At 46.3% G+C, this 22997-nt stretch overlaps 1 protein-coding gene across 2 annotated transcripts in view; it reads left to right on the forward strand.

Moving 5' to 3' along the window:
• Positions 1 to 22938, forward strand: part of LOC135819570 (ADAMTS-like protein 3) — a 35041-nt gene extending 12103 nt beyond the window's left edge. For both annotated transcript variants that reach the window (XM_065332801.1, XM_065332800.1), the window contains 14 exons: positions 324 to 552; positions 950 to 1094; positions 2210 to 2260; positions 10226 to 10361; positions 14757 to 14949; positions 15985 to 16191; positions 16656 to 16856; positions 17261 to 17744; positions 18244 to 18531; positions 19155 to 19208; positions 19709 to 19841; positions 20643 to 21216; positions 21510 to 21654; positions 22352 to 22938. In XM_065332801.1, the coding sequence (XP_065188873.1) occupies positions 324 to 552; positions 950 to 1094; positions 2210 to 2260; positions 10226 to 10361; positions 14757 to 14949; positions 15985 to 16191; positions 16656 to 16856; positions 17261 to 17744; positions 18244 to 18531; positions 19155 to 19208; positions 19709 to 19841; positions 20643 to 21216; positions 21510 to 21654; positions 22352 to 22542 (3031 nt within the window). In that variant the 3' untranslated portion in view covers positions 22543 to 22938. The remainder of the gene's footprint in view (positions 1 to 323; positions 553 to 949; positions 1095 to 2209; positions 2261 to 10225; positions 10362 to 14756; positions 14950 to 15984; positions 16192 to 16655; positions 16857 to 17260; positions 17745 to 18243; positions 18532 to 19154; positions 19209 to 19708; positions 19842 to 20642; positions 21217 to 21509; positions 21655 to 22351) is intronic.
• The last annotated feature ends 59 nt before the right edge of the window (positions 22939 to 22997 follow it).

Consider the following 22997-nt stretch of genomic DNA (forward strand, 5'->3'; position numbering starts at 1 on the left):
ACATCCGCGGGATAAGCATCTGCATCGCCTGAATGTTTAGAAACACAAGCCAGCCTTGGCACACAGAGACCATGTTCGAAGTTTCGTAAATTGCGTGCTTGTGCCAATTTCCACCAACTATATGGAGACGGTTAAGACGTCTGATTTAAATATAAGTAGGAAAGTACTCTCTACAACGATAACTGGTTTTCATTGGGTAAAAATATTGCTTTTTTGACGACCTTTGTAACCTTTCACAGTCCTTAGACCTTCGAAGAATTGAATGTTACACTGAACTTGTACCATAATATTATACTGCTTTTCATTTTTCCTGTGATTACTAGGTGGCTAGAGGCTGACTGGTTACTCTGTAGCGCTAGGTGTGGCAATGGCACAAGGCACAGGCGGCAGATTTGCGTGAAGATGACGATTAACGTGACCGACAACGGCTATCAAAACCCGACCGTTGAACGCGAGGCAAGCCGGGATCTCTGTGGACCGAGGTCACCGGCACGCAAAGAACCGTGCCAAGCAGCTCCGTGTGGGATTTGGATTACAGGCAAATGGTCCGAGGTATGAACCAGAATTTAGCCTAGGGAGGGCATCATAATATTAATAGGATTTACCCCTTCTGGGAGATGTGGGAGATTTTTGTTACATGAGAGACCAACCAGGTTTTAAAGAAAGGAAAGGCCAACCGTGACAAAATGTGTGGAGAAGCAAATCCCAAGCCCAGATTTTCAAGCTTAAAGCGGGTTTTGGGCCTCATTTTGGCCTAAATCGAGCTTCCAAGGCAACGGGACCAGTTTTAATGAAGGGACTGCTTGCCACTCCATTTTCACCAATTTAGATGTTAAATCTGTATCAGTTCAGTCATTTAGAATTTCAGTCATTTACACTGCATTGTTACCTTTTCTTCATTCCAAGTCCTAACACATACATGAGTGTACCTTTTCCATACTGTACTCAGTGTTCTGCTCAGTGCGGTGCAACGGTAGGACGCCAGTGGAGAACGGTGGAGTGCCGCGCACCAGACAGTGGACGCCCCTCTGCCAACTGTGCAGTCCGCCACAGGCCGATGCAGAGTCGAACTTGTTCATCCGCACGCAATTGCAGTAAGGACCGTTGAAAGCATGGAACAAGGTTGTAATGCAATGTTATGCTTTACCCCCCCCCCCCCCCCCCCACCCAGCACACACACAGTCTCCCACACAGCCAACTGCTTGCGCACATACATTCATGAATAATTCCTTTGTCCGTAAACAGGAGTTATGCTTGTGTGCCGGCCTCTTTTTCTCCCCCCTGAAACACAGCGCAATATTTTCCCCCATAGTGTATCACCGATTGGAGTAATCAGCACAGTTGTGTTATCGTCCTAAAAGTATAAGTTGGCGGTCGTCATGTATCATGTTGAGTACTCCAAAGGAGACAAACAAATTAAATCTTTACAGTTCATGTGAGACTTGGATGGAGGCTGGAGGCCCAGTTTTCCACATAATGATATTAATAGGAATACATGTACCACCCACTATCGATCAATGATGTCAATGAATGACATTAATGTGAGCCTAGCATTGTGTGTTGCCACCTCGAATTGAGTGAAAAATCTGCATAATTATCCATATTGCTTGAATAAATTTAGACGATATGGAGCCAGTCTTGATGAATCGTTGTAAGGTATTTGATGGCTGCCAGTATAGTCTGTCACCGGCGCATGTTTCATGAAATTGGATCTCACTCAGGCTGTATACTGTCTACATTCTAGTATTGTTCGCCTTGGCATACACCACTTGACTATACTTCTCCTCTGAGAGAAAACTTAGTTTTTTGATTGCTTTTCATTCCATGGGATACCTCTCACAGGAAATGCGTTTGAGATTTGTCAGTGTAATTTCAGGAATGTCCCTGAGTTTGCATTCTAAAAAGAAACAAAAACATCAAAACCACTCAAATATCTTGAAGCATGTATTGCGGTACAATTAGGGGTCACAATCCCAAAGTGGTATCCATCTTGAGCGTAATCAATATTCCTCTCTACCACTTGTTATTAGGAATCTCTTCTCTTCAAGTGGTGTAAAAATTAACATTGTAAATGACCACAAAGACTAGTTTCAAATCTAGTATATCCTGCAATATTTTTTGTGTGTATGTGTGTGTGTGTGTGTGTGTGTGTGTGTGTGTGTGTGGTTGTGTGTGTGCGTATTTTTCTCTCTGATCTTTATGTTGGAAGGTTTTGGCTGGCAATTCGACCTAAGTAACTGTAGCAAAGAGTGTGGGGGAGGTAAGCAGGGTTAATTAACATGTGGTTTTTGTATGATGGTATTAGGCATTCGTAGGGTTACCATTCTATGGAATTTGGATCATGTTGTGGAATAATATCCAATCAATCATTTTATCACCATGTGTGTATAAAGGCAACCTTAGTTGATGATGTAAGCGAGGCATTGATTACTTACAGATTAGTTTCTGATGCATTGGTCGCTGCATGCAGCAACACACGCATTCAGAATGTATTGATGGTTGTAAAAGTCTGGCGGGACATTCATTTTTTAAAAGACTTGTTGGTTTGGACTTTGGGCAATAATGCAGCCTCCCCCCCCCCCCCCCCGTCCCCCACCGCCCAAAATGATTAATGATACAATCAGGTATTTTTGAGATGGATTTCACGGTCAGTACAGTTCCTGACCAGGGGCTAATGGCGAAATGCAGCATAGCCTACCACACTAACCACTACTAGTAATCTGTTTTAACTGTCAAGTATCAAAACCAGTGGCGTGCTACTCAGGTTGTTCTAGGTGCATATCTGATGGATACACAGAGCGGTACGCACATTTGGAATCAAGGATGTTTTAACTGATTCACTAAGTGGACCCAGTCCACACTTAGGACGTGCTTCTAGTTCAAGTGACATGCTCTTCCAAAGCCTTTGTGCCCTTTAAATAATAATATCTTTGGAATTGGTGAGAGGGATAGTGCACTGCAGCCCATAACACTTGTAGCATGGAGTACCCATGCGACAAAACATTCTCAACGGGTAGTGTAGGGCTGAGTAAGGTTTTTATTGTTGTTTCAAAAAATGGTTTTTAACAAGACCACTTTAAAAGTGCCAAACAGGAATTGTACCAGAGAATTAAATCTGGCTTTGGAAAATTTCATTTTCATTGCTATCCGGTTGGGCCTCATTTTCCCTGTGCTGCGCTGATTGGTCCACACAGGACGAAACAGTTCTGTCCACAGGTTGAGTATACATGTTCATGCATGAAGCATACCTGTTGTAATGTAGGAACCGTGGAGGTAGTGGAGTTCAACTTGGGATGGCAAGTTTAGCAATGGTCTTGAACGTTCAATTTCAATGCTTCAGGTTTTGGAAAGGAAGCCCTACCAAGCAACCAAACCATTCTTGCTTATATTCCTGCTGGGAAGTCATAGAAAGGCACTACTATTGGTACATCGTACTGTGTTATATGTATTACCCCAATGTAATATGGCGTAGAAGTAATGCATTAAAGTAAAAGCTCGTTCAAATGTGACCCCAACTATAGGTTAACAGTTTCATTGCTTCTGATCTTGTTACAGCTGTGGATAGTGGCTTCATAAATCGTTTCCATATTATTTCTTAAACTTTCTAGTTTCACTATCATCATGAATACCCCTAGCCATGGATTATGACGGAAATAGGCAGCAGAGATAGAGAGAGAGAGAGAGAGAGAGAAAGAGAGAGAGAGAGAGAGAGAGAGAGAGAGAGAGAGAGAGAGAGAGAGAGAAGGAGAAGGAGATAGAGAGAGCAATGAGAAATAATATTAGGCGCTGCCGTAACAAAGCCCTAAAAACGATGTCTGGGTAAATGGGGCAGAAGCGGCCTCAATTGACAGTTCATGTGCCGGAACCATTCGCTGATGCGGGAGTGTGAGAGAGAGACAAAAAGGCAGAGAAAGAAAGAGAGGGAATGATAGAAGGAGACAAAGAGAAGAGTAACTCACAATCAAACCATCTTTCTGTCAATTCTACAGCTAAGTGCAGACAACTTGAGGGACAAACACAACAACTGACTTACCGTGACAGCCGAAAGGTTTCTGTATAGGAATGCCACTCGCGGAACGTCCAGGAATGAGTACAAGGTCGCAGTAGAGCCATTCTGCACTTTTTCAGCTAGCTACCAGTAACTTGAGTGTGGTTTTGGAAATAGTGGTCATCTGGAGTAATACGGATCCTACATCCTCTTCCCTGTGATAATCGAGCAAGATTGGATGAGGTAGAAAAATGGGCTGATTTACAGGAGTCCCTAGTGCAATAAGCACCATCTGAGAGTTCACATGGTGTCAAACGCTCAACCATTTTATCATTTTTGCATGGCTGTGTCCAGAATGTTTCCCAACCACTATTCATGTCATGCTATTCATTTGTTTTTTTCCGCACGGCTTTGACCTATTAGCTTAGCACACATGTAGATCCCGATCTTGTCTTTCTGGCCGCCATAGGAGTTACGTGCATTGCAAACAGCACAGTATCTCAGAGAATGCCACCTGATTGGAATAGCTTTGCAGTGCACACGTTGCGCCGGTTGCGGCACATAAGCATACAAGGGGACAGGCGGCACATTCCTCTGATGCGGCTTTCACCTTTATTATGATGTGCTTCCTTCAAACTCCATGCAGAAGACCATGCTAGGTTTTTGTAGTCCACTATTGACAAATGCCCCGACCCCTGACCCATCCTACCTCAGTAGTCACTGGATAAACAGAAACTCAACGAGGCTAGATGAATGCGATTTCTGGGCGACATGTAAAGAAGAGTGGCAAATAGTGTCCATGACGTCACATTTCCTAATTGAATGATCCCCTGGATCACATGTTAGTACATGGAGTGGGGAGTGAAGGATTTCGGAACTGTTTGTGGGCAGGTCTAGTCAGGAGATGAGTACGACATTTGTCATTAGCATTTCTTTGTGGGAATTGCGCCGCCTTGTTAGTAATCAATGTACAATTCGGTGCCGCATGCACTTGGCGAAATTGTTTGAAGTCATGCCACGCTGAACAGTGTTTAAAATTTCAGTTGATCTTTCCAATAAACTCTGAGCACTATACAAAGCCTCCGAGCTTTTTTATCCCGCTGTGAAACAAACGAGGCCAGTTGGAGTGAAGAATTGCAGACTTGTCACAGGAAACGCAGGTACAAAGAGGCATCATGTATGTTAAGCAAGCAACGTGTCGATATAACTGCTGCCTATTTACAATGTTCACTTCCAAGTGTTTGTGTACATGTACTTGTATTACTGGATTACGCAATGATTTCGTTGATAATCATGTTTCAGCCACTTTGCCATAGCGGAGAGTTACAAAACCCTAACAAGCACTTGCCATTGTCGACTACAATCAGTTTCATGTTCGTTGGATTTAACTGCAGGCGTAACGTGTGGGGGAGGGGGCGAATGATTTACGCACGAGGCAGCGAGGTGCACTAATTCCAAGCAACACAATTCTTTAAGCTAGAGGCTCTTCCTTGTGGAAGCATTTCTGACCTATCTAGCCCAATTGGGACCCTGCAATAGCAGCAGTGTGTGCATGTACAAGCCTGATAGAGGGTAAGCTCAATCTTCATGCTTACTTCTAGGGCGTCAGCAGGATTTTCCATCCGCCTTTGTTCAATCTTCGCAACAGATGAAGTCCGATTTTAAGATGCAGCTGCCACGGAAACATTCCAGTGATCGAGGAGGAAAACAACATTTGAACTAACCTTCAACCACACATTATGTGTTCGGGCGGAGCTTCAAAAACTGTTTCGAAGGCTACAGCCCGATAGCAAGTTATGCATTGCCCACGATCTTTTAACGGAGTTCCTCACCTAAGGTTCTAGATGTACGAATCTGAATGGAGGAAAACGAGCACCGTCATGGCTCCAGCTAGATGAGCAAGCCATTTTTTTCTACTTTCAGATACCGTGGTGTGACAAAGTGCGTAATGGGTGCTCAGATGTACTCGCTGGAAAGCTTTGCCTACAGGTAGGAACCGTTTTCGGGTGTAGGTCTGTTGAAGCACCAGTTAAAGTAGCTAGCGACACACTGGAGACCGTCTCAAGTACAGCTATTGACCGTTCTCACACGCGTGAAGGGTGCGTGATGTACTAGAACAGAGCGGAAATATCACAATGGTGCTTTTTGAGTACATTGGTTGTGCGACGCTACATGCTTTCTAGTACTACTACCGTGTAAGAACCTGTTTCCTTTCGCTGACTACCTTTCTGGGTGTGTTAACGGCGAACAGGGTGGCCTAGAGAGGCAGCGCAAGGCGCGTCGAGAGGCAATTCAGCTCGAGTCCTGTCCATTTGGCGAACTCGTCTCCGATGTCCTCCAGGCATATTGAATGAAGATCAGGCCTCTTTGAATGCTGACGGGAAGAAAGAAAGAGGAGTGAAGGGCAAGATGAAGGCTTGGAGCGCACGTAGAATTTCAATCTAATTATTGATTTGTTCACTGGCATGTTGCTTCTTGAAAAGAGTTGTGTCCCCACCATCGAAATGAAAGTGATTGCCGAAGCGGATTATAATTTGCAGGCGAACGGTCTGATCAAACATGCTGAAGACCCGAGTCGACACCAAATCGAATTGATAGAAGAAGTCTTTTGAATCCCTACCAATCACGTAGGAGGGCATGAGTGACACAGCCACACTAAACCTCAAGAAACAGCTTCAAATATTGTATTGTGAAAGTTGGGAATGTTGTGCATAGCCTACAGGACACGATATTTATCGTAGTGTAGACGAGGTCTGTGTAGATAGGCTTGAGTATACCATGATGCATGCGTGATTATGTTTTGTACATGTCGCACAATATTCAAACGTCAAATAAATTATTATTACATGGTGCGACAGAGCTCTCGGCCATTGAATAAATTGTTAATGCTAAAACCAATACTTCTCTCTTGGCTGATAACACGATTTAACATACAATGTGTTGCAAAGTACCCATCAGACCGCATGAGTACGTAAAGCAACCACGTACATGTACAAGGCGATGTGGTGTAAGAATTATTAGTTACAGGTATATGTACATGTATATCACTTGAGTTCAGTGCTACACAGCACGTGGCGACGCAACTCAAACGGTCCCTGCTGGCTAGCCCTAACGAGGTCCCAATATCCAGGCTTGTCCTCTAGGTTTTTAATCAGACATGGTCTGTCTGGAATAGGTTCAGCGGTAAAAATTCGTTGCTGATCTATTAGACTACGCATGGCAACCTTGCACTGTATTCCTCGCTTTGCACACATATTGTCCCTGCATGGAACGGGTGGTATTAATGTGTGAGTCAAGGTGTTTGCCATCAACGACTTGTGTCTATGAGCTGACGCAGATGGAGAAGAAGTGGCAACCACGACAGTGATTAGGGACATAACCGACTGAACAAATGTCGTGTTTAATGAATGGCTTCTAAAAATACTTGAAATTGAATCAACTAGCGCCATTGCCCTGCCAAACGCACCTACCATAGGAGGTTTGGAGAAAGAAACCTGAAATGCTTTTTAGTGCGCCGGATGGCTCATACAATGCTATCCAAATATCACTACACCCACATTTCCCGTGCAAATGCACAAGATGAACATCGACAAAATCTGCCATTAACCATGTCGCACAGCAATTTCCAAACTGCCAGTGAGGTTCTCCTAACCGACGCAAAGAAGATTGGAATTCGCCTGTAAACCGTGTAGTCATTTGCAATGCTAAGAAGGGCTGCGAGCGCTGCTAAATTCCTCTGCCAACATGCCTTGCGGTACGGATTAGTCGACGACGCAGGGATATCGTAAGTCATTGCCGAAGTATTTTTAGCTCGCACACTTGCTCGCCTCTTTCTTTTGCATGATGAAACTGATCACTGAGAGAAGTGCAGCTACTTCCGCCGTTGGCGAAGCTCATTTAGCTGCAGCGTGACAAGAGATAAAGTGAGTGTAATTGAGAAAGGGCTTTGGAACGCGAGCACATGGGAGTCCAGAACCCGACAGGAGGTCTGGGCTATATGAGGTCAGGAAGGAATCCAGTGCTGGTGCTCGAAGGTAGAAGTTCTAAAGCTCACCCGACGACAGTCTTGCATCCGATAGGATGACACTAGCAGCGGAAGAAATAAACCCTTACCGATAACTCGCGAACAGTCATGGTTGTCGGTTAGGATGCAACCAACAGCTAAAAACCTGTGTATCGATTGCTGAAGTTTTCCGATTCGTTAGGCAGAAAGCTGAGAGTACGGAAGCGGCCACGGCCAGCCTCCCTCGAGCAAGACAGTGCAGTAGCGGGCTGCTCACGGAAATTGATTAGAGCAAGCATCTCGACACAGGCTTGAGTTTACCAGCATTGTTTGCCTCCAGCTCCCCGGTGCCTGCAGTGCACGCATCTATTGTCGACTCGAACACAATGAGAAATCGCGTTAGTGGTACACGGACCAGCAAGACACCCTCTACCGCACGCACCATTGTAGAGCAATGACAATCAATGTACACACTAGTCTACATGATGTTTACTAAACATTACTACTATCTACTACTATCGATCATTTTACAACGCCATGCTACTACCGATGTTCTTACAAGTATGTTGAGCCCAACAAGACGGTAATGATCAGTTCAAGTGGGTATGCCACGTGTGGATAACACCAACATTGAATCCTAGCTTTAATACGCCGTACCTGTGAGTGTGTGCCCCTGAAACATAAATTGCAATGTGTCATTTTTGGACATACAGTCAACTTCGCTTATAACGAAACTCTGCGGGGCATCAAAAAGGTGTCCTTATTCGCGAAGTGTCGTTACACCCGAAGTCTCATTCTATGTATTCCAGTGGGATGGGACTTTGCTCGCGGCATGGAAATTCTGTTGTTATTCGCGAATTGTCGTTATATCCGCAGTCGTTATAAGCGAAGTTGACTGTAGTTTGGATTGTCCTGGCAGAGAAACCCTAAGACATGGACAGGGAGAGAAAGAGATTCATCAGTTTGAGACTGAGAGAGAGATGAGATCTATTGGATTGGATTGTCTGATCACATGCGTTGGACCATGCACAGAACATAAGAATCGTCGGCGCCTTTCTGGCAATCCAGTAGCACTATGCCTTCTAGTCCAGTTTCATGTTGCATGCCGACCCCGTCGGCTGCAGCTAAATGCATTACGCAAATGCAAGTCACCGAGACAAAGGACGGCCAGTGGTCTTGAGGGATCAGGTGTCTCAAATGCTAAACAAAAGGACGTGGTCTGACACGCTTCCAACCCTAGATGTTGCTTCGCTGAACTGAGAGAGATTGAGGCCCGAAGGAAGCCTCACTGGCAAGTATATCTCAGGGCAATGTGGCGTCATGGGGAGACTCAGCAAACGTCCCAGGGGGTCATCACAGCGGGAACAAATATCACGCACCCATCGTGCGGCACGTGACGCGCGGGAATGGTGAGGTTCAGGAATGCAAGGAACCTGGTGTTAAAGACCTTGTTCCCGCCGAAAACCTCGCGACACTTTCGAATACCCCGGCGTGAAACCACAGTCATCATCCAATACGCAACAAGCTCAACAGTAGTACCAGTTGCAGGCATGTACGCGCAAAAAGTAGGGAACTTAACGGTGCACTTTCGAGTTTTGACGGATGCGTCGCTCGCTTGGCTCCTGTTCTCCGTAGCTGCTGGCCCCCAAGGCATAACATCTACATCGCGCTGGCACGGCAGCTGCGTGTTTGTGTCTTATTCAACGACATCACAATATTTATCGTGTAGGCACTAGGTACTCGTCTTGCTCCAGCAACGGCAGCGACCTGTCCCGGCAGGCTGTTTTGCATACACTGCCAGCAGTATAAGAGCGACGAGCCTCTTTAGCAGCTTAGCCAGACTCCGGTCATCGAATCGACTGACAGGCCAGAAAGAAGGGTCTAGTGCTTGAAAGGGTCTGGCCACGGCGGCAACCTGGTCAGTTATAACCTTCCCCAAGAGTATCAATAGTTATATGTACGTGCGCATGGTGCTACCTCTAGGGTCCCAACACAGAGGCATACATGAAAGAGTCGTATGTGAAACTTTACTATTTTCTAAAGAATTGACACTGTGTGTACACATTAGTTGAGCGACCACACAGTCATGGGATCAGACGCTGAAACAGCAACAGAGGGAAAGTGCACCGGGTGCTGTCGTGTACCCACTGCAAGCGCTTCCAGATGCGGCAAGGGCAGCAATCGAAATTTCTGCCTGCTCATGACCGTGTCGTTCTGTCTGGGCCTCCTGGTAGGAACACTTGTGCTGACGGCAGTGTGCCGAGCGTCATTGGAGCGAGGCGGAACTATCCTTCCTGAATTTGTGTGCGGTCGGGACAAGAAGCCGAGGTCAAGGCGAGAGATTTGCAACCCGGAGCCGTGCCCTTTGAAGTAAGTCTTGTCTATGTTTTGATTAATAAAATTATATAATTATCTGCACGAGAATGCATACCGCTATGTCCGTTTAGCTAGATGTATAATAATATTATTATGGTCTCCAAAGAAAAATACATACATGTATTCATTAGACTTAGTCATGTAACGAGTTCACCAACATAATGGAAGGGGCTAAACTGTTTGCTAAGCGCGTGTAGCTTAGTTTTCCAGGCCCCAAACTCCCCATCGCGAGAGTGCCATCATGTCATCGGCCTGTCATTCTTGACTCTCCTTCGTGATGACGCCAAATTCACATTAGCTCACTCCATTTGCGTAAGGGTAGTAGTTGGCAGCCTAATCAGTAACTATCACACAACATGGACAACAAAGGGAGAGAAGTGGTCGATCGGCTGGGGGCCAACAGCGGGGTGCCTCTAAGTCGCTCTATTTCACAGCATGATAACCATAAGGACATGCAACCATCATCGAATTTGAATGCTGTATAAGTGTACGGCTTGATTGATGAAGCTAGCTGCGTGGCTGTGAGTGCGCAAAGAAGCTCGGTTTGTTAAGGCTTACAGATAACAGGCGTCCCCTTCGCGCACGAAGGCGCCTGTACTCCGTGCCAACATTACTGACTACGAACGTCTACCTCTCCTCACCATTGATTGACCCTCGAACTGACAAGGAAATACTCTACTCCTTGTCAGTGTTACCAATGTGGACATCGTTGTCTGACATCTTCACAGTCCAATAGAAGACGTTATGAGTGACAAAGATGATGATGGACATAACCTAGGCCACGAGAGTCTGACTTGAAATACATGAACATGGCGCCGATGTGCCTGGATTGAAGACACGTTAAGAATGTAACTTTGACATTCCGTTTTGCGTAAGATTGTTCAGGCACCCGTAGCTCGTTTTCCGCCTCCATAGCAGAAGTTTTGTAACGCACGAGGGTCCACAATAGACATGCTACGAACCAATGGCCCCCTTCGTTTCGGCGGACCTCTCTCCTCCGTGTCTGAGAGGTCACTTCACAGCGTTCGAGCTGTGCGGTGACTGGTCACACGCAATGCGCAGCAGCACAGGAGTTACTTGAGCTCGTAATGGGTCTGCATTACATAGCTGATTGATGACGCCGTGCCAAGATGACAACTCACTGTCTTTGAGAACAAGATCACCAATAAGGGCACTAGGAATCGCTTCCTCCATCACAACTTGAGTGTTCCTCTGACTAGATCCACAGTCATGTAGATACACGCAGGTAGGTTCCAGCCGACTTCCTGTGAAGGTGCACGCGCCAGAAAATGTATTTCTGTAGTACCGGTGTACAATGGTGTTGAGTAGGGGCAAGTGATATGCTGTGATCAATGGTTCGCCGTAGTCCCGACAACATTGCGGTAGATGACATGCTGAACAGGGTTAACTATCCGCGCGGAGATTGATTTTCGTGATCCTTTCCTGCACATAGAATTGCCTGTGACAACTGCTGAATTCAATCGTTAAAATTGGAATCGATATGGATGACCGTGGTGATGAGATTGGCTGCCTTACACGATCTTTAACGTGTTTCAGATTGTAACTTTGGAGTATTTCCATTCGCGCATAACAACATACGAACAAGTCGCGTTGTCTTGAATAGGTGGAGTGTTATCACGTCATGTAAAGAATCCACCTAGGTGGGGTTTTTCGTTGACTTTCGCTTTGAACTAATTACTTGGACCATGTTATTTTCAAGCCGTCGCGTGAGATCCATGCAATGAAGCCAGCGTGAAACTAACAAGCGTGCGTTTACTATTGTCCGTCATCACTCAATCTCTTCTCATCTATTAATATAATTATGTACGTGTTAGTGTCATCAGGGGAGCTAAACCCAGTGTACCATCTGAAGGAATTGTATCGCGCAACAAACATCATAAAGACGGCTCCGAGTACAAAACAAATGTTATTTGTACTTGGCGGATACAGAACAACTTATGCCATGGAAACCATGAAAGAATCATGAAAGACGATGACGTCAGGCAGGGGAACACTGGAACTTATACCCGCTACTCACCAGATCGACTGCTCTCGTGTCATGTGAGAATGTGTGTCTTTCCAGCTACGAGGTATTATGTGTGTGGAGTGCGGTCTGAGATTGCCCCGGACTACGACCTTCATGTTCATGCATGTATATTATTGTAGGTGTTGCATTGCTGGACGAAGGGTTGCATTGCTGGACAAAATGGTTGCATTCCTGGGCGAATGTTTGCATTGCTGGACAAAACAATGGTTGTAACCGTGAAGAACGCTAGTTCCTATACTCAGTTAGAGCACATCACTGCCCTGCACCCGAATAATGGCTTGTTCTGCAGCGAAGTGGCTTGAGTATAGGGTACTGTGATCGCTCGTTCATAGAATCATACCCACAGCGAATTGTTCTAGCTCTTAAGTTTCCTGTTTGCACGCTAGTGGCCATATTTCAGGCGTCGCTTGTCAAGCCCGCTCAAGGTCACCTCATCCTCATCACTCGCAGATCAGGGTCACAGTGATCGACGGAAACTCACGGCAGCCAGTAGGCAGATTTTTGCCTGCTCTTATGACTTGGGATTTGAAGTGCTGTGCGGTCTGGCGTGCTTGACCAGTACGAAGTGCTAGAGGAAAATCAATCCAGTGTCTCCGTCAGCAGCATCTGCTCTAGTGCGTTGTACCAAGATGGGCTGTGGATGGGAGCAGTGCATTGTGCGATACTCTCCTCCACTGCTGGCGGAGTGGCTGTCGAAGAATGCCGAGAGGCGCATTCTTGATTTCGTGCCAGGACCAGAGAGATCACTGGCGAAAACAGTTGCCAGAAGATGCTCTTCAAGCGTTCATTACAAGATTAGCTGTCCTGTAGTAATATCTAAGCGCGTTTCAACCACATGATTTTGAGAGGCAAGATCTTTCGAAGACGTACACAGCACACCGGATCATGCTGTAAAGCAGTGCTGCTGTCATGCCCATCAACATGTCCAAACTGTGAATCGTAATGGAATTGTGTTCGCCAACATCTGCTGGGACCATAACTTCATCAGTCCTAGTGACGGAGTGTGACCAGCTTGTTTTCTCGATATTGGCGACAAGCACCACTAACAAGGAGAGCTCCATGGAACAAAAGGGAGAGCTCCACGTTCATCAGGGCTGATATGTCGCCAGATGAACGTGCTTTAATCCTAACCTGATCACTACTGGCTACATACAGCACAATTACTGTTGTTGTACAATGTCATGCAGTGCTGAAACTCTGATAGCTAATGACTCTGCTATAAGCTGTAGACATGAGATCGCTCTTTTGATCCAGATAGTAACTATGGTCCGCTGGGTTAGGACAAATACATGCCTTGATTGCCTACAGGAACGCCTAGGATGTGAAAACGATACAATACGAGATTTGTCACAGCGTCCTTTGCAAAGAGGCGTGAATTACCATTGAGGGAATGACGGGATGTGTGACCTGATGGCAGCCTACTTCCCCCAGGACAATCAAACTTTGCCAGAGGGGATGGATTTTGCAGGTGACTATTTATCGACACCACGCCATCACTCAAGTGAAGAGAGCAGTTGTGTGTTAGAACAGATCCAGTGTACAAAGCTTGTTTTGATTAGGGCTGACTGTTTGTGCCCGAAGGGAGGACGTCTTACATCTGTTACGCCCTGGGCAAACGGATAATGGTTTTGTGACACGGCGTAATGTCAACCTGGGCGAAACTGCTGATCCCAGGTGCATCATCTCTTGCTCAAACGTCGTCACATTCAATTATCTTCCCTTTGTCTTCTCCGGCCAGGACATCCCGTGGTGGCACTATGCTTGAAATGGGAAAGAGCACAATTATTACAGAAACGAGTAGGCCGATACGTGGAAAATCATTGTTTTGAAGCCAAAATCAACCCACGTAGAATTCTATGGCCCGAATTTTATCATAGCACTCGCGTTAAATTGCTCAATTTCGCATTGGGGAAGATAAAGCCTCTAATAAAAGCAATGATGATACCATGGATACTGTAAGTTGCCCAACAGCGTGATTTAAAGCCCCCCCCCCCCCCCCCGCCTCGCACCTACTTTGATTATGATTGAGTTATTACGACTAGAATGGACTGGGGGTGGGGGGGGGGCAGCTTGATCCACGTATACATCCTGCGAGTGCTTTTGTGTGTGTGTGCGTGTGTGTGTGTCAGAGGTGTGGGTGGTATATTTGTAAATGTGCCTGTGTGTGTTCAGGGGGGGAGGGGGGGGAGGGGTATTCTTACTTTTCCCTGTCATGGTGATAATGAAGCGACTACGTTTAGCGGCCTACTGTGATAGCAAAGATGTATGGTACTTATTGTGTTTGGTAACGTGGACCCAGCCAATAATCTTCTCTCTATTTTGATATCCTTTTGCCTCCTTAGAGAAGTCATCGAGGACTGGGAGCCATGCCAGCGCTCTTGCGGCTCCGGGATCCGCGTCAAGCGTCGCTGCATCCGCTATGTTGACCCGGAAAGCAGAGAGCTGATAGGGGAACCACGCTGCACAGTCCTGGAGGAACAGATCTGCAATGCCATTGACTGCCCGTACACCATTCAATGGTCGCAGTGGAGTAATGTAAGCATACAGTCGTACCAATAGATCACCTACATTCGAATGACCTAGTACGAGTAGTGTACTTTGAAGGGACGTGGAAAACGGAGAATGTTGCAAATTTTATTCTGAAACTGGAGTCAAATGACTGAGCCGATAGTGCCTGCATCCAATGCGAAGGAAAATTCATGTTATCTCCAAGGCTCTCTAAACAGGCGTTTCACTCTAGTTAAGACCACTAGTGCGGAAACAAACACGATGAACACTTACAATGGTGCAAGGCGAAAGTTCCATGCACTAAACGGCATTTTCAACACTGCTAGATCTCTACCATGAACATACTCCCCCGCCCACTCTGGCACACGTATATACACATGTGGAAAGAAATCCGACCCACGTGCCAAAAGCAGCGCAATGGCTCATGCGACCCCTGCAGCCCTCAGATGGTTTCTTGGCCTGTGCATGCTAATTACATCTAAACGAATGGAAACGTTGCGATACTTTGGATTCATGGGCTGGATTTCTTTGGCCAGGACTGCAGGATGTGGACCACATCCCCCACCCACTTTGACTGGAAAACAGAATACATACTGCAGTAGTCCAACAAACTAAGAAACTGACAGCTTGTCCTTAAAGGATGTCAATTCTTTTAAAGCACCCTCCCTGTTGATTAGAGAGCAACAAAGACTTCATTCCAAGACCTCATCTACATCTAGGCGCAAACTGCCAGGAGGCATTTGAAGAGAAATGAAGCCAACGAATGCCAAAAGTGTACATCATGTGCTCTGCTAATCGTATATCGCAGCTATGCCACATACAGTGCAGCTCAACTTTAATTATGTTCATGATCATGCTTTTGAGTCCCTTTTTCTCTAGATTCCACTCACTCTGAAAGATTTCCATCAAAAGCACTTGACCAATGAGCTTATGCATACAGAGAATGACAGGTAGCTCACGATACTAAAGATTTTCTTTCACGCCCTGAGCATTGAGCGATCATGTACATGTACATATATGGATTAAGACTTCTCATTGTCTGACTGCTGCTTTTGCATACAGTGCAGCAGTGATTGTGGGGAAGGGCAGCAGTCACGCAGTCCAACCTGCCAGCGTATGATTGCAAATGGCACAGTGCTCACCTATGCCGATGGTGAAGAAGAATTGAATCCGGAGTGCGAGGCTGCGCTTCAGGAGGATGAGCTTGCCATCCGAACCTGTGTCGGTGAGAACTGTGTCTATAAATGGAGAACTGGAGACTGGGGCGAGGTGAGAGTCTACCCTTTCCTATCATTGCTATTGTATCTGTGCTTGTGGTCAAGCAACAGTATATGGCTGTACTTGCAATTGCATTGGTTCAATCTCCGGGCAGGCAGCCAGTTAGACCTTGCTAGGTCTTCGCATTGGATCAGATTGGTGTCCAGTGAGCTAGAACAAAATAATGTTTTACCATTCCGGGTTAATTAAAATGAAAACATATGTGTGTGGGGGTGCGTATTTTCCAAATTATGCTTGTTGGTTTTTACCTCCTTTTAACGTAATTGCTCAATGATTTGGCATTGTGTTCCATTCACAATTGTCATGTCGTTTATGACGCTGGTTTGCATTGTACGAAATGAAAATATCCACTGATAGACTGCGACAAGCTTGGTCACGTACCGGTGAACTTCCTTTATAAAAGTCTTGTGCTGTACTGATTCTTCTCACCCTGTCCCTTCCTGCTTGCTCTTTAGTGCTCCACAACCTGTGACACGGGTTATCTGAATCGCAACATCACGTGCTGCAGAGAGGAGACCCCAGGCGGCAGCGGTAGAACTCGTGAGCAGCTTGTCGACGATGGGTTCTGCCTTTCCCAGGCCCAGCCTTCCAGTTCAAAGCCATGCAATGCAAATAACCCATGTCCGCGATGGGTGGAGAGCAGCAGATGGGGAGAGGTAAGGCTGTGGGGGGACTGCGCATCATTCTCATGCTAAAATCATACTATAAATATCCATTTAGTAGGCTCTAGCTAAAATAGAAGCTTTTGATTGGAGTGTTCCCCTGATTATCACTCAGTACTTGACCCTCATTTGTAAAACCAGTCTAAATAAGTTTGATCTGGAAAGAAGCAGCTAGACACACCAACAATTACGGACATTATTTACTTTTGCCGAATGTTAATACCAAGGAATTATGTAAGCAATGCTTCTCTCTCTCCCTCTTTCTCTCTCTCTCTCTCTCTCTCTCTCTCTCTCTCTCTCTCTCTCTCTCTCTCTCTCTCTCCCTCTATCTATCTATCTATCTACATCTCTCTCCCTTTCTCGCTCTCCCTTTCTCGCTCATGAAACTCCTTTTACAGTGCAATGCTTCATGCAATGGCCGAGGTTGGTCCTACCGCCTTTGGGATTGTGTCGTGGGTGATCGACTAGCAACTGCTAGCGCCTGTCGACATGCAGTGCAGCACGAAATGCGAGCACGCCGGTGCCGCGGGGTGCCATGTCCGGTGTCGCCAAAGTTCGTGGTGAACGACGTCGAAGTCAGCATATTCCCGCCTGTGATAGCCGAGCGCGGGACGATGGTAACACTGAACTGTCCGGTCAGCGGATATCCTCCGCCGCAGGTCTCATGGTCGTGGTTGGACGCCGACAAACATCAATACTACGAGCGCGAGCGAGGACGCTCCCTAAAGCTGCTGCAACGCGGACAGGTGCTGCAGATTCCTGCGCGGGCCGTGGAGCATCTACTGGGACGGTTTACGTGTACTGCTCAGAACAGCCTGTTGCAGAAGACCAAGGCTGCTGGGGAAATGCTCATGGAGTCACCTCCGACCTTCAACAATGCTGGTAAGCGCTGGAAACCATCGAGACGGTATTGTTATGCTTCACATAAGGACAACACAATCAGACGGGGCAAGCCGCCTTGTTCGCTCAATTTCCATCAACCCCCTTTACAGAGTCACACAATGTCGGCCGTGTTTGTTCCGCTGTCCTCATGTCATTTATAGTATTATAGGTTTATTTTATGACATGGCAAACGTGTGCAACGGCTCGTATAGCTTACGGATTCAAAACTCAGAATGCACATCGGGTCACTTTCTAACTGGATCACCACTTGTCCTATTCAATGCTCCAACCCAACATCATTGAAGCAGCTCTACTGCAAACAAGCCATACCTTTCGTTCCTAACATTCAAAGCAGAATTTGAACTTTCCATTTGGCTTGGGGGTGTTAATAATCAGCATGGCAGGATATACAATAATTTGTGATTGCTTTGCCTAATGAATGAGGCATGCCATCATTATAGTAAGAACATAAGCTGGATTTTATTAACTTGTTGTTCAGGCGGTCAACTAGGCCAAGTGATGGAGAAGGCTACTGGAGACTATCTTCAGTTCCCGTGCCAAGTCAATGGGTATCCAAGACCGACGGTATCCTTTGAAAAGGATGGAGTGGCCATAGCTGAGGCGGAGAGAGGCTTGGTTAACGGTGGCAGCGTTTGCAATTGCATTGTGAACGACACCGCTCTGCTGATCCCGAACATGACGTTTGAGGATGCTGGAACGTACCGATGCATTGCTGAGAATCGCTTCCGGAGAGTCGTATCATCTCCCCTTATCCTCCGTGTGACAGGTAGGTTCATTCTAACGCCATGCATCAACATGCATTATCCACTTTTTTGCAAGGGATTTGATTAATTCTAAATGTAAAACCAAATTGGATGTTGAAAGAGTTCTGTTACCATACTGTAACCATTTCCCGACTTTGGCAGGTTAGTGTTGAAAAAACATCAGACACAATCCTCTCTATCCGTATTTGAGCTATGTAATATACATCCTACAACGCCAGAAACGGTGTACTGTATATTCCAAGCAGTTGCCATGCACGTCAGAGTCAATGCACGTACGTATGAATGTCATCGCCTTCACGAATCAAAAGTGATATCATGCATCCTCTAATCGTCGGGAGGCCATACCTTGGACAATTGTAGTCAAACACGGACTGAACCTCGGAAGCAACAACCCCGGATGATACAAGAAGCAAATACCGCCGAATAGCGATGCAAACTTCAGATCTAGTAACCATGTTGGCTGCACAATTAGAACCTCGCGAATTACAACAATTCTCGAGTAACAAAAATCCTCTCATGTCCACTCGATAGTCATTTTTCGCGACGTTTTACTGTATTTAAAGCCACTTTTACTCTTTGGATTGAAAATGTCACGATCCGTTCTCCTCTGTGTACACACTAACAGCTCGACGATACTGGAAAGCTATCCAGGGATCATGCTCCAAGTCATGTGGAACAGGTTAGTCGAATGCTTGAAAAGCGATTACAAAAATCCAAACAACCCAGCACACAAATTCATGCTCCAGTGGTCCAGTTTGGGGCATAGTGACTAGGCGGATTTGACCTGATAAGAACATGGATAATTTGTGTTCTCAATTTCACCTCAACTTTGTGGCAATTCTGTTTGAAATAGAACCAATAGATTTGGACTTCGAGTATTAAGATGAATGTTTGTCTGGATTGGAGTTAACGTCTGGCGTGCATGAGCAGTGTTGATCCCGAGACCCTTGGTCGCTTCAGCTGCTCTTGCCCCATATCCACTGCTTCGGCTGTCATCGATATGTGCATCTCTGTGCGTGTTTGCCGGCCTTTGCACCATGATGGCTTGTGGCTATCCTTTTAAAAAGTAATACAGATAAAGTAAAAAGAAGTGAAAATGTAGAACATTGTTACATTACCAAAATACACAATGTGCCGTTCAAACGAAGATTTTTGTCTTTACCATATTTTCCAATGCAGGCACAAGGACCTTTCATCAACAGTGCTTTGAAGAGGGTGCCGGTGTTGTCGATGATGATCACTGCGCCGGAATCAATCAAACCCGTCCGCAGCCTGTCTCATGTTATGAAGCCGACTGCCCACCAAAACTGAAGTGAGTTTGAAAGCTAGTAAAAAACAACAACACAGTACTTCCGCAAGCCCTATAATATGCTGATTCCTAGTCAATATTCAATTCCACCCTGTGCTTTGCAGACATTCCGCCCTATACCTGTTAAGGACTGTTATATGCAGAGAAGAGTAGCAATACACGCTTGACTTCTGCGCCACACACACCGAGAGGTCTGGACCCACTGACGACAGATGGCGAAAATCGAAATACATGTGTAGGTAGCACTCAGTAGTACATCAACTCTCTACAATTTTGTGTTCGCTCCTCTATATGTCATCACCTGTTTACTCCGTGCCTGTATGGCTTCACTGCAACTTTCTCTATATAACTCCAGATCATGCTCTATATAACTCCAGACCGACTTTCTCTATATGCCTCCACTACTGTTGAGGCTTTGTTTGTATGACTCCAACTCAGATTGCCAACTTCCCCATAGAAAACCGGAGTTGGAGTGACAGTCATACAGAGAAAGTCTCAACCTGAGTGGAGATACAGGGAAAGTCGCGTCTGGAGTTAGATACAGAGAATGACCTGGAGTTATTTATAGAGAATGTCGCAGTGAAGCCATATAGGCACGAAGTAAGCAGGTGATGACATAAGAGACTGTGACGACAAATAGAGTAGTGATGCCTTAATTAATAAGTGTAAAATATGCACCCCCCCCCCCCCCCTTTATGACAGAGTATACCTCTCTGTGCACTCAATACACCGCTGATATTGGCCTCTTTGTTTATAGAAATATGAAGTGCCTTGACAGGATTTGTCCCCTGTTTTGCTTTGCAGAGTGCGCTGGGGCCCATGGTCCAGTTGCAATGTAACGTGTGGACCGGGGACGCAAACACGTCGCAAGATCTGCCGCAGCAAGAGGGACCAGAACAACAGGACCGTGGAGTATCCGATGGAGCGCTGCTTCAGCGGTATGACACCGGACGCCGTGCGCGAAATCCTCTCCAACCAGGGCCAGACGCAGACCTGCCATGTGCCGTGCCCGGGTGTTTGGCGCTACATGAATAGAGGACCATGCAGTGTGACGTGTGGCCCCGGCGTGCAGCACCTGCGCGCGCAATGCATGCGGTACACCAGAAACCACGTGTGGCGCGAGACAAAGTCCGAGGGCCGGTGCCGAGATCAGCCCAAGCTGGCCAGCCGGCGCTGCTTCGGACTGCCGAGCAACAGCACAGAGTGCTTGCCCCGCCTCTGGCTGGCTATGCAGTGGGAATCCTGTGACAACTTCTACCGCATTCGCCAAGTCATATGCTATCATGGCGGCAAGAAGGTGAGGGACTCGGTGTGTGGCCAGCCCAAGCCAGTCACACGACAAGCGTGTGTACAGTGGAACATCAGCCGGTGGTCTCAGGTAAGAATGCCGACGCTAAGCACATTGTCGGCCGTACTGCACCAGCTGCGATACCACAGCCCTGTTCTGTGATGTTGTAGACCTACTTATGTACTGGTATTCACGAAATATGTATCAGACAAAGCATCATCGATACTCGCTGAAAATAGTGCTGTATACCACAAGGCAGAGCTCTACAAACATTTGGGATATACACTCTGTCTGTATATAGCTAATGTGTCCGGTTTTCAAGGGAAATTAATGTTGTGGCCCTAAGCATGTTTCTGTTCGTATCTCTTTGTCTGTGCTTGCAGTGTGTGGATTGTGTGAAGCGCCGCAATGTTTCATGCATCTACATATTGACACGTGTATCCGTGCCACATTCTTACTGTCGTGAGGTCGCCGAGGAGCCAGTTCGATTTCAAAGCTGTGGCACCTGTCCACAACATCACCTCTTGAGTGAGTTCGTACTGTTGTTTCTTGAGTGAATCTCTCAACCATGACAGGCGCAGTACACAAGCTACGACCAACACGACCATGGTCGTACCACTTATCGGCCAGGATGGTCAGCACTGAGCGCCTGTAGAGCGCTAAAAGTTGCCCTGGTGTGTCCGAAAAATCTGCACCCCCCCCCCCCCCCCCCATACCCGCGCGACACTCCCCGGACTCCTGTCGCATCACTCCTCCCCGCACTGTTATGCCACTGAGACTAGTCTTGTATGAATGGTTCCTACGTTTTAGGAAGCGATTGAATATGAGGCTGTGTGAGTCTTCACTCGGATGGAGAATGTGTGTGAGTCTGGCCTCGGATGGAGAGTGCGTGTGAGTCTGAACTCGGATGGAGAGTGTGTGTGAGTCTGGACTCGCATGGAGAAGTCTGGGCTCGGATGGAGAGTGCGTGTGAGTCTGAACTCGGATAGAGTGTGTGTGTGGCTCAGGACTCGCATGGAGAGAGTGTGCGAGTCTTTTTGACATATTCACCTGACCTTGACTTCATATACTATGTTGACGGAACACAGAACAAAAAATAAAGTCCCGAAAAACCAACTGTACCGGGTTGTCGCACCCACTGACTGTATACGATCTAGTTACGTTGGTGGAAAGTTGGTCCTAACTCGTAACATGTTTTCAACCCCTTCCCCTCTGTTCTCACTAGGTCAATCCCGGCCACCAAACACACGGCCAAACAGCAATCTCTTGTCTGGCGACCCGAGCCAATGCACCAAGCAAGGTCTCCACTACTGCTCCCGCGTCATGTCGTTGCGCCTCTGCAGCAAGCCGTACTACCAGGAGAACTGCTTCTGTGCTTGCAAGCGCATCATACACGCGGCAAGGGAAGCAGTCTAGTCACAACACCTCATAATGGCTGAAGATCTGCGGTGCGATGTATCGCACAGGATTTCCAATAATTCCAAATTCTTGTTGGATTTCCAAAATTATTGAAATAATTATACTACAGGAATTCCACCATAATATAATATTTATTGAGCCAATTCGGTAAAATTGTGCAATTTTTACTAAATCAGACTCGAAGAAGAATCCTAAATTTGAACTTGAGTAAGCCATTTTCTTGATGACTTCATTGGGGACAATTAAAATTTGTCCAATCTACTTTTGTTTTCAGCAAAGCCTGCTTTTCAACAACTTGAGACATCAAGGTATTCTTTCTGCTCTCTTAATTATCCTCTTGAGTCATTATGAGGATCGAGTTGATCACCTCTAATTTGTTGGGTTCATAAAATATTCCACCTCCCAAGGTGAAATGTTGAATACTGCCAATCGAAACTGCGGCATTGATTTGC

This window comes from Sycon ciliatum, chromosome 6 (genome assembly GCF_964019385.1).
Source record: "Sycon ciliatum chromosome 6, ocSycCili1.1, whole genome shotgun sequence".
Classification (NCBI taxonomy): Eukaryota; Metazoa; Porifera; class Calcarea; order Leucosolenida; family Sycettidae; genus Sycon; species Sycon ciliatum.